The sequence below is a fragment of the Lissotriton helveticus genome, chromosome 7 (assembly GCF_964261635.1).
Source record: "Lissotriton helveticus chromosome 7, aLisHel1.1, whole genome shotgun sequence".
In the NCBI taxonomy this organism is placed as follows: Eukaryota; Metazoa; Chordata; class Amphibia; order Caudata; family Salamandridae; genus Lissotriton; species Lissotriton helveticus.
The window spans coordinates 986,091,012-986,103,371 of NC_136068.1; the positions used below are offsets into that span (position 1 = coordinate 986,091,012).

The 12,360-nt window shown below is 47.3% G+C and overlaps 1 protein-coding gene across 1 annotated transcript in view; it reads right to left on the reverse strand.

Annotated features, from left to right (window-relative positions):
* LOC144767171 (zona pellucida sperm-binding protein 4-like) overlaps window positions 1–12,360 on the reverse strand; it is an 89,053-nt gene that overhangs the window by 6,847 nt on the left and 69,846 nt on the right. The window contains exon 6 of the mRNA XM_078650741.1: window positions 198–292. Coding sequence (XP_078506867.1) covers window positions 198–292 — 95 coding nt within the window. The remainder of the gene's footprint in view (window positions 1–197; window positions 293–12,360) is intronic.

The following is a 12,360-nucleotide window of genomic DNA, read 5'->3' on the forward strand; positions in this document are numbered from 1 at the left end:
TGATCATCTCTGTAGTGGTTATTACTGCAACAATTATCAAAATCATCAGTAGCTTTGGACTATTTTCATTGTTCAGAAGTAGCTTGTTACAGAAAAGTTTGGAGACCCCTCCACACCCTTCGATGGCTCCCACTCGTCTCAGTAGCAGAAGCTTGCAGTGCAAACATGTTAAACCCTTGAGCTTCATTAGCATCTACCTGAAGGTGCTCGCCCTGGCAATGGACCCATCACTTGATGTCCTTACATCACTTGTGGCCTCGAGCCTGTTCTCATACACCGTGGCATCACCATCCTAGTGGAAGGAATGAGTGAATTAATACATTTAAACCATGGACTTCAGTGCAAGGACTTGGGTGCAGTTTGACCGACAGATTGTAGTGAAAGCCATTAGTTTGACATTTCCTCCCCACCACCCCTCCATGTACAAGTATAAACGAGCTATGGTAGTATTACACAGCCTTTTGTTTCTGCGTCTCCTCGGACCTGCTCAGCCCAGTGATAATAGGTGCACACAGCAAGCGGAGAGGTTCAAAATTGTTCTCACTCACAGCCCAAACCAGGGATCATTTGGCAACACCACAAATTCCCTCAGCACCCAAATGAACATAATGCATGCGAGTCAGTTCGACTGAGGCCGACTGCACGGGCGAGGTTTTAGCTGAATGTATGTTCAATGCAAATGGACTCCCAGGAGCCGAACTATTGGTTTCTTCCACATAATCAGTTTGTGGCTGTGATGCAATGCATCTTCACTCAGTCAGGAACAGGAGTCACAAGTGAACGCCTTTAGGGCACAGAATAAGGGGACACATTTCATATACATTGGTAAGCATTTTTTCCAAAAGCCATATTTTTGTTAAAATATATAGAATTAAAAATATTATTTTGTGTTGGATCCAATACGCGAATGACAAGTTAATGATTATAGTTGGAACAAGATTAGTATGCTGTATGTAAGTGTTTATAAACATAACTTAGTTATTAAGTTTATGTGAAAACTCCATCTTGGATAATATAAAAGCTGTCATTCACTCGTGTATTCACCCCCTACTATCATGTCCCCCTGTGCATTTGGTCTCCTCACAAGCTCTGCAGAGGGAAAACAGCTGATGTAATGGATTGTTCCTACAGTTATAAATACAAAAGCTTTCAATTAACTTTCTAGTGTTCCTGGTATGTTGCAACATCCAAGGTCTTTCCGTTGTAATTACTCTGTGTAGACACCTCCTATTCATTGGTGTGAAATTATTTTGTTTAAACATCTTTGGATGGCAGTAACACAGAAGATACTGGGTGCTCTCTTACAATGGGATAGTGCTTCTATCATGATACGGATGGTAAATCTTCTGATTTGTTAAAGACTAGTTACTTTCTATCATGCCATGATAAATCGGTTTTAACTAATTTAATATGCATGAATTGTATACAAGAACCCCTGGTTTCTGGGGGCGGAGACGGATTTTTGAGAATATGTTCCTATTCTGTTAGGAATGCTGCCTGACCATTTATTGGTCTTGATTTTTCTGTTCATATGGGACTTCGAATGATTCCGGATTTTGACTACTCCAACACCTCTGCAGTTCATTTCATTTATGCATTTATTATGTATCTCTTGGTTGAGATTTCTGAAATTAACCCATTTAACTTCTTCCCCTGATCTAGAACTCAAATATTGAGTGGTCCCATGTATTTATTTACTACTTCCGAATTGAGGTCAAGGAGGGTGCCTTTTTGTGCGATTATTTATAGTGTGAAAATCATACGAGGTAAAATTACGGCTGTTTTTAACATTGGGGTACAGTTTTTGCTATCCCACAGTGCTAGCAGTGGAGCACAGGATGGTTGCATAATAAAGAGCACCTTCTCTTTGTCAGGGTTCCCCAATGGGTATTCTTAACCCCCGAATGTCCATTCCAAGGGAATAGCGGATTTGCTGGAACTCCACCAGTGGTTCCTGATGCCAGAGCTTTCCCAGGAGGTCTGACTTGTAGTTAAAGTATGAATGGGGTGATGATTAATATATGGTGTGGAGATTTGAAAGGGAGTTGAGGTATACGTTTGTAAAATAGATAGCTATGCTTTCTCTGAGATTTTAGATATGCAATGTGGATTGTGGGTTCAGTTGGTGGATACATTTATTGTTGACGTATTATCAATATTTGTGAATTTATTTTGTTAAATTTCAGTGGATTTGTTTATTGGATTTGTCAAAATCCAATATCGATATATTATGGTTTTACTTGCCTGCATAAGGTGTTGTGTAATGGGAGGTGTCACATTGATAGGGGTTTCTAAACCAATGAGTTTCTCCTTTTTCAGGTTAATGTATCGGTGTTCCAAAGTGCACTTGAGTTCGAACATTAACAGGGGAGGATAACAGCTAGAAAGGTGGTCGGGGGGGGGGGGGGGGAGGCATCTACCTAGTGTGAATTTTGATTTTAAACCATACTGTGAAAGGTGATATCTTGTTGTCATTAATTGTGAAAAGTTGACTTGTCTTACTTTGACTCATCGTCCTTCTTATTTAAATTGAGCAGCCACGTGTCTTGCAATGGTTTCTCATTCACAGTGAAATTGTGCTGTGATTGGTTAGTCAACCAGAAAGCCTCACAGGGATTGGTGAAAAGTCACCACAAAGCAGCATGGTCATTGGTTGGTTGCTGACAGAACCACATTGTGATAGGTTGACCTTTTACAGAACTAAGTTGGTATTATCTGTTCGCTAATCTGTTTCTGTGAAGCCAGAGATATTTTTTGTACCTTTTACTGAGGTTCAGAAAAAGAGGCTGAGGGAATTATATGAAATGATGATGGGCATTGGGTTCTATACTCCTACCTCAATTTCTGAATGGCATGAATATAACGCACCTGACTAAGTCTTAAAGTTTCATTGGGGGCGCCAGAGGGCACACACACGGAATGGCCGCCCAACGGTGAGGCTCCCGTTCCCTGGAGAACTTATCCTTAAATAATCCTACCTTACTGGAGAGTGAGAGTCCCCAAAAGCAGCTGTTTTGGTGAAACATAAGGCCACCTACGCTCGGTCCAACTCGTGGATCTCTAGGTGCAACTGGGACAGAGGAAGTGATCCTGCTGAAACTCCCCGGCGGCGCCACTGGAGCCGGTAGGGCATGGGGATCGGGTTGCAGCTGCTACGCGAGGCCGGTGATTGCCACGAGGCGGTGGGCCCTGACCATAGGCCCCGGTTGCGGAGACCGTGGTAACCGACACTCTCGGTGTGGCGATCCACCCCTTCCCCTGCCTACTGAGAGACCCCCCCCGGAGCCCTGACACCTGATAGCGTATGTTAAGTTATGTTATGTTAACTCCATTTTTTAAGCGCACAGCTGCCCCAGCTAAGGGGCGTCCCGGCGCTGCGCCTGGAAAGGAACACAACACAATCAGAACAAAGAAGGAATCAATAAAAAAATGAAGAGAAGTTAACAGCTGTTTGGGAAGATGTAAGTTTTTACAGCTTTCCTAAATGTCAGGAGGTCATCAAGGGCACGAACATGGGGAGGAAGAGAGTTCCAAAGTTTAATGGCAAGCACTCTAAAAGAGCGACCGCCGGACCTACTTCTCAGAAAGCGGGGGACTACAGCTAAATTTTGTCCACAGGATCTCAACTGACGGGAAGGAATGTAAGGGAGAATAAGATGCTCTAATATCTGAGGAGAGGCAAATTTTAGTATTTTAAAAGAAAGACAAAGTCTTAAATTCTATCCTCTGAAGCACAGGCAGCCAGTGAAGCTTGACAATAGTACTTCCAGCAGAGCAAAATCTGGGGAGACCAACTAAAGCCCTAGCTGCAGCGTTCTGAACACGCTGCAATCTCGTAATTTCGGCCTGATTGGCTCCAAGCAACAACGAGCTCGCATAGTCAAGCCTAGACAATATAACTGCCTGGATGATCAATTGTCGAGTTGGAGCGTCAAAGAATTTCAACACCGGCCTAAGTCCACGTAAGATGCCAACGCAGGTCGCGGCTACTTTTTTGGTGTGGCAGGAAAAACTAAGCATGGAGTCCAGCCAGACGCCCACATTTTTCACCTCAGCAACCGGAGTAGGGGTAGGGCCAAGATCAGCTGGCCACCACTTATCACCCCAAAGATTACTCCGTTTGCCGACAATCAATACCTCGTTTTTTTTTCGCATTGAGCTGCAGGCAATTAGCCGTCATCCATCCAGCCACCGCACTGAGACCCTCACGAAAATTGGAGGCCTCAGGATCAGAGTCTCCACTGAGTGCAACCGCAAGCTGCGTGTCGTCAGCGTAGGACACCATTGTAAGGTCCCAACGCTTGGCGACAGCAGCCAACGGCTGCACATAAAGATTGAAAAGCGTGGGGCTCAACGCTGATCCCTGCGGAACTCCCTGTTCGATGATGTGGGATTTAGACTCGAAAGGGGGTGTAGAAACCCGAAAGGTACGATCAGAGAGAAACGATCGAAACCATTCCAGCGCCAAACCCTTGACACCCGCCTCTCCCAGCCGCTGCAGAAGTATTGCATGGGAAACAGTGTCAAAAGCGGCACTGAGATCTAAAAGTACCAGAGCCGCCGTTTGACCCGCATCCAGCACAGCGCGCAGATGTTCAACCATGGAGAGAAGAGCTGTCTCAGTGCTGTGCCCAGCACGGAAGCCATTCTGCGAAGGGTCTAGAATGTTAGCAGATAGAAAATGATTGGACAGAATGCTGTTTACATGGGCTTCTGTCACCTTCGCCGCCCACGGGAGGAGGGAGATAGGACGGTAATATTCGAGTATTAGAGGGTCCAGTGACGGTTTTTTCAGGATGGGAGTAACGTGAGCTTGTTTCCATCTCGAGGGTACTTTACCCGATGAGAGGGATAGATTTATCAGATGACGAATAGGGGGCAAGCAGAAGGCAGCTGAGTCTTTAAATTGGGCAGGTCTAAGTGGATCCACAGGAGATCCAGATTTCACTTTAACTGCCAATTTCTCAAACTCCTCCTCCGAAAGAGCTGGAAGTGTCGATAGAATCAAATGGTTACAAGAAGTGGAAACCAGATCCTCACTTGCCAGCATAGTACTAGGGAAGGAGCGGTAAATATTAGTCACTTTTTCCACAAAGAAAGCTGCAAGAGCCTCACAGTGAGATGATGAACAGACCTCAGGCATTGAGACTCTATTAGCAGTGAGATCTTTCAAAACTTTGAAGATCAACTTTGTGGGATTAAGGCTAACATTAAATTCGTGTGAATAATAAGCTGCACGAGCCCTGCAAACAGCTTGGTGATAAAATGTAACTTACGCAAGATAGAGAGTTTTCAGTCCCACCTCATAAGTCTTGCGCCAGGCTCTCTCTGCTTGTCTGCTTCGGAGTGTTGCGCGACATTCAACGCACAATTCACACACTCTGTAGCGAACTGAAGGACTTGGAGGCTCGGATGGTAGCGGGAGATAATACTGAAGCACATGCAGAGTTTAGGGATAAATTGACACGATATGAGGAGGAAGTGGCCAGGGAAGCCAAGTTTAAAGGGAAATACTGGCAGGTGAGGAAATACTGTGAAGGAGACAAACTTGGCAAGGCCCTAGCAGTGTTGACATGTACCCCGCACACTCATAATACAGTTCTAGAGGTTGTAGGTGAACAGGGGCAAACAGTCAGAGACGCGGATGACATACTGGCCGCTTTTATGTCTCATTATCATGCGCTTTATACCACGGCCACGAACACTGACGTATCGTATAATGACTTCCTTGGTGACATAACTCTCTACTGGCTCAGTGACGGGGATAGGGCCTTCCTGGCCGCTCCTTTTGAACTGGACGAAATCAGAGATGCTATTATGTCACTGTGAGAATGAGGGTTCCGACGGCACAGGAATCCTACCAGCACCAGAATTACCCGGGACATTGCTCAAACGGGGAAGTGACCGAGCGCTCGCAATGCAAGAAGAAAGACCACCTACTTCACGTCTTTTTCCGCAGTGCCGTGAGGAAGACAGGAAGGGCGGAGCTAACCCCAGAACCAATGCAGCACCTTCTTCAAAAGAAAGGACTAAGCAAGAGGAAGGGGCGTTATCCTGTGGAAGTGAAACCCGAGAGGAGCCGAACGAGGAAGTACCTGGCGAGTCGGAGAAACGGGAACGCGAGGAAGACGCCGAAAACGAGGACGGAGAAGACGACCACTGGACCAAAGATTGGTGGCATCCACCGGAGGAGGCTGGGGAGCGGCCGTAACTCTGGAGAGTTACGGCAGGGTCGGTGAGTCACACCGCTTCACGGGCAGTCCAGGGGAGAAGGGAGGGGGTTGGACCGAGGGTGGAGGTGGGGAGGGGTGGTAAAGGAAGGTGTTGGTTTTGCCGGTAGTGACGCCTTACTGCCTATTGGAAACCCCCCCAACCGCCACAGTGTTCTTAGGTCCCTCACGGTCCTCAACCCCTCTACTGTTAAAGACATTCACGACCCAAAATCTCATAACGTGCACAAAACCACCGGGTGTTGGTAACGGTGTTCTAAACCTATATCACAGCCCCACTGATGACCCTCATACTTTCTTTTCTCTCCTGAAAACCTACGGAACCGGACACCATCACGGAGAAGGAGGAGTCGCAAGCCACAGCCACGGGTCCCATTTCAGACGACGTCCAGGCCCCTGTGTTAAAACCTGAGGAATTGAAAGAAGAGGACTCTTGTTCTACCTCATCACCTTGCCCCCCTGTTCTTACTGACAATAAAACAGCCTGTGTCAGACAGTATATCAAGCCTCCTCGTTTATTCATCCGACCTTCCCTCCCACAGTCACTCAAAAATGGAAAAGCACCCGGTCTAGATGGGATCCCAGCCGAGTTTTATAAAGCATATATAGACATTATGGCCCCTGTCCTCCGCGAGGTCTTCGAAGAATCTCTGGCTGACGGGGTCCTTCCCTGCTCAATGCGTGAAGTCGTTATTTCCTCCCTACTGAAACCTGGCAAGAACCCCAGCGCCTGTGACTCCTATCGCCCGTGACTCCTATCGCCCGCTTTCGCTCTTGAATTGCGTTGTTAAAATACTGGCAAAGGTGCTGGCCACCAGACTATCCCTTCTGATGACCCGGATCGTATTACCTGACCAGTCTGGATTTGTCCCTGGTCGATCCACCTCCCATAACCTACGCACATTGTTTTCCCTGCTCCGCACGGTGCACCCTGATACTCCAGTTGCAGCGGTTTTTTTAGATGCCACTAAGGCCTTCGATTCTGTCGAATGGCCGTACTTATTCACCGTCCTGACACGTATGGGATTCCCTAAATTATTATCTCATGGGTCCAATTGCTGTATACGCAACCATCAGCGAAAGTACTGATTAATGGACCCCGTTCTCCCTCCATTGCGATCACAAGGGGCACCCAGCAGGGATGCCCGCTATCCCCTCTCCTTTTCGCGATAGCCATCGAACCACTGGATTGCAAGCTCTGTCAGTTGCACCGGGAGGGCGAAGTTCGCTGTTTCCAGCGTCAGATTGATGTGTCGTTATATGCAGACGATATGACGCTATTTGTCAAAGATCCGGTACGAAACTTAAATCCCCTGCTGAGGGAATTCGTAGTCTTCGGTAGACTGTCCAGAGTGCATATAAACTGGGCTAAGTCACAATTTTACCCTCTTACGGACGCGGTTGCCGATTTCCCACTTGACTTTCCTTTAGAGTGGTGCCGGTCGGACTTGCGTTACCTTGGTATCCAAATCGCTCGTGATAAAGACGAAACATTGCGGCTGAACTACGGTGTGGCAGTCACGAACCTTACCGCATCGGTCGATCGTGTGATATCCCTCTCCCTCTCCATGACGGGGAGGGCATCGCTTATCAAAATGGTGGTGCTGCCCCGATTTCTGTATCTTTTTCTAACTATCCCTTACTATCCGGGTGCGTTTTTAAAAATAAACATTGAAGTCAGAGCTGTGTCGATTATCAGAGGGGGGGGGGGGGAACACCCACGGCTGCGATGGTCAATGCTGACTCAACCATATGATAAGGGGGGCTTCGATGTACCCGATTTTGAGGCTTAATATTTATGTGCTCAAGCGCATTACGCTTATCACTAGATGGTCCCCACTCCTTCTATGCCTCAGCTGGCAGTCGAGGACTGGATCGCGAACACCTTCCCCTCAATGGGCTCCTACATTGCCCAGTGACATCCATAGAGACACCGTATACCTCCCTCACATGCACCATGGATGCCAGGCGTCGCATAGCTAAGAGACTGGGCGGCGCCTTACCGTATTCTCCTCGGCTACCACTGACATACCACCCTAAGCTTGAACTCCTACAGGAGCGTGGCTTCCAGCTGCTCTGTCGGCGCCTACGAGTCGCCTGTTGGGGCAACCTCTTCTCCAATGGCCAGTTCAACTCTGCAGATCTATTTTTTACATCTCACAACCCTACTCCACTCGATACTTTATATTACATGCGACTGCGCCAGGGGATGAGGGAGATTCTGCCTGACTTTCCCAATGAACCTGAAGTCCTCTCTCCGCTGCACTTCATGTTATGCTCGCAAGACGGTTCGCATCTGGTGTCGGGCATGTACCGCCACATTAGGGCGTCCAGCCCGGGACCAGAGACCACGGCCCGACTGCATTGGACTGCTGACCTGGCAACGGAGGTCACTGATGAACAGTGGCTATACTGCTGCAACCCTACGGCTCGGATATCGGCCAGCAGTAGGCTCAAGATGACCCACTACAAGTTCTTGCAGCGACTGTACTATACGCCGGTCAAAAAATACAAGTTCCGCTTGTCCAGTACTGATAGATGTGACCGCTGCCGCGCGGAACATGCTGGTTTCCTCCACCTGGCCTGGGAATGCCCCCTTGTTCATACATAGTGGCAACAGGTGCATGGTGCCCTCGAATCTATGGTCGGGGAATCAATAACTCCTGATCCATTACTGATGCTCCTTGGGTACACACCACACATCCCTAAGACTTATAGGAAATTCTTAGATGTTGCTCTGCTTCTTGCAAAACGACGCGCTGCGTGTAGATGGGGTCGTGGCAGGGCCCCAAAGTTTAAAGACTGGATTGCAGATATGACTCATTGTCAGGAACAATATGTAATTTTTGCTGAAACAATTCCGACTTCCAGCAGGCCTAAAGACATCTGGGGTCCTCTTGTCATGTATATGCTAGCACAGGGAGATGGGGATGATGGTTTGGATGGAAACAGGACTCTGACCTGCGGCGATGGCCATGGGAGATATGACTGTACTGACTTGTGAAACTATTAATGGGCGGCTTATAATTATGAACATTTGCTACATATGTAACTGTATGAACGAACGTCTAGCATAACTTATCACTGTTCACGATTGGTATGCTTTGAAGACTGGATACCACCCTCTAGATGTCTTCGTAATAGGTTGCTGCATGCCGCTCTCCCGCTGCACACTGGCCGTGGGAAATTGTACTTGATTAAATACAGTGTATTTAACCTGATGCCCGACTTCCGCTAAGTGATGCTGTTGAATTGCCATGAACTGTCTACGCTGCACGATTCGGGTGTGACTACTGTATACCACAATACCAACCTTTGTATTGTTCTATATTGAAAATCCAATAAATAAAGTTTATTAAAAAAAGTCTTAAAGTTTCCTTCAGAGGGTACCTTTAACATGAATGACAAAGCTGATGCCCAGATCTACACCGTTTGACTTTTTTTCTCTCTCCTTCTCAGTAGCCATTCAATCCCACTTTAGTGCCTAAATGAAAGTGAAGGGTTTATTTATTCTGTGGCTGGAGATTAAATGGGATCGACACGAAAAAAGCTGGAGGGAGGATGTGATAGAACGTGTAAGAGCTCATCCTCCCATAGTCAAAGAAACAAATGATATAAACAAGACCAATGAAGGGGAAAAGCATGGCAATGATTCGGATGAGGAGGATAATTTCCGTAATGATCTTTTGGATTCCACATCTTCTTGGCATACAGCTAAAGCAGTGGGAACAAATGGTTCTCTGGCCAGACCTGACATGGGAGCGAGAGGCGATGGCACTAGAGTGCAAGCTCCTATCTGCACCAACTGAAAAGGCAATGATAGAAAAACCTAGTACCAGTAGAGATACCCATTCTGTTGCTCTGGCTCAAGTAAATCCCCTTGCCAAACCAATAGTGGTCGAAGAGCCTCCTAAAACTATTCCATTTCCAAATCTTTATTCGATCATAAAAGATATACAATATAGTACATCATTTAAAATTCCAATTCAATAATCATCTAGTATAAAATACATGAGATAAGAGTGTTAAAACAAAGAGAAGTGATCCAAAGAAGAAGGATTTTCATGTATCTCCGGCCATCTTAATGTAACGTGTTCTAACATGCCACATTGCAGTTAAAAATTTAGCTAGTGCAAACACAGTGGGCGGGGATAGATCTGTCTTTAGAACTCTAAATGCAGGTATGAAAGTTCTAAATCCAAGATTTCTGAGGAGGGGGACGAGCTAAAACTATTAATATTGGCATTTTGAAGATTGAATTTGGTGCAATGTTACAGAGAAACCTTGATTTGAACAGGCTTTTGACAATGCAAATGAAATGAGAGTTTGTTAAAGAAGCAGATATTTGATTAAATGAATAACAAACTTGAGGTGGACAGCAGTAAAAAGAAAAGCAAAGCAACATTTTAAAATTGATTAGACTCATGATGAATTTAAAGAAATGGGCTTTTAACGGGGCGTGGCCGGATGGAGCACCATGGTGGTCGCTCGATCAGGAAGCTCTCAAGCGGCTCCATGAATTGTGCTGCAATATCATCTCTTATGTATGGGGTCTGAGTTCCAGAGAGCTTCTGTGCTACTAGAGACCTAGAAGCGGTAATCAGACAAGGCGGAGCTGGCTGTGGAGCTCCTGCCGCCTGTATGAGACTGTCCTGCGTGGCCAGCCTGATGCGGTCCTCGGAGGCCCCGTGGCGTTTGAGGCCGCAGGCGAGCCCGAGGGCGGGGCAGGCCACAGTGAGGAGCCCTAATTGAGGTCAGGGCTCTGCGGCCTAGTGCAGCGCCATGATGCTGTGACCGATGGTCGGGGGAGTTTAACGATCAGGTGTCCCGGTGAGGCTCCTGTTTGCTTGCCTGTTTGACCACGGCGGAACAGCGTATATCGGTCGTGGAGGATGCAGAGGTGATGATGTCCAAGCGCCTGGAGCGCTCAGAGTGCTTATTGAAAACAATGGCGGCATAGGCAGAGGACTTCGAGGTGCGATCGCACTGCAACAATCTCCGCATTGCAGGGGTAGCGGAGACCACTAATACTGGCCCCATGGAGGCGTACATAGAACGACTGTTAACTGGAATGTTCGGCAGAGACAGTTTTTCCACAGCATTTGCTGTGGAGCAAGCTCACAGGTCACTGGCCCCTAGATCGGCCCTATGGGCCCCTCTGTGTCTTATCCTAGGGCGAATACTCAATTATGACGGACGTTGCCCTGCGTCGGGCCAGAGAAGCTGAAAATCTGCAGTTTCAGGGAATGTCTTTGGCCTTCTATCCCGACTTCACCCAGTCACACAGGAAGCTAGGCCAAATTCCAAGATGTCAACCGCACGCTGAGGGCTGTGAATGTCCACTGCGCCATGCTGTACCCTGCTCACCTCCGCGTTCAGTTCAACGAGAAGACGTCTATCTTCGATACGCCTGCGGAGTCGACTGATTTCAGGAAGCGCATCAAGCCGGGCAGTGGCTCTTTCCCTGGGAAAGAATAAATTGCTGTTTGCAACTGTGTTCCTCCCATAATGTTGACGCGCCTGCAATCATGGCTGGTGCACTGAACTCAGATCCATTAACACAGACCGGTATATTGGGGACAAGAACCCGCTCATTTAATCCCCTTTTTTTCCTCTCCTGGTTTAGGGAGCTATTATGGTTGTCCCAGTCCTATTTGACTGCAGTTACAAATGAACGCATGTTTTACCATGGTTATATAAGGGGGCCGCTCGGGCGTTGCTGCCCCCGTTACGTTACGTTACGTTAAAATTATTTGTAACGCGCACTATCACCATAGGTTTCTTGGCGCTCCATGACAAATAAACGTGATCCAGAGTGAGAGGGTTATTCATATGCGGATTGGAAGAGCAGAGTTTTCAACAGTCTGCGGAAGCAATCATAATTTTGGCAGAGACGGAGGGAAAGTGGCAGCGAGTTCCAGGTGGAAGGGGCCAGGACCGAAAAGCTCAGGCCACCGTGTTTTTTCCTTTTAAATTTGGGAATGACGAGGAGATTTTGTGATGCTGAGCGAAGGGCTCTAGAAGGGAAGTGACGGGATAGGACCGAAGAGATGAACGCAGGGGCTGCATCCGAGAGGGCCTTGTGGATTGTACATGCCAGTTTGAAGGTGCAGCGTTTGGAAACAGGGAG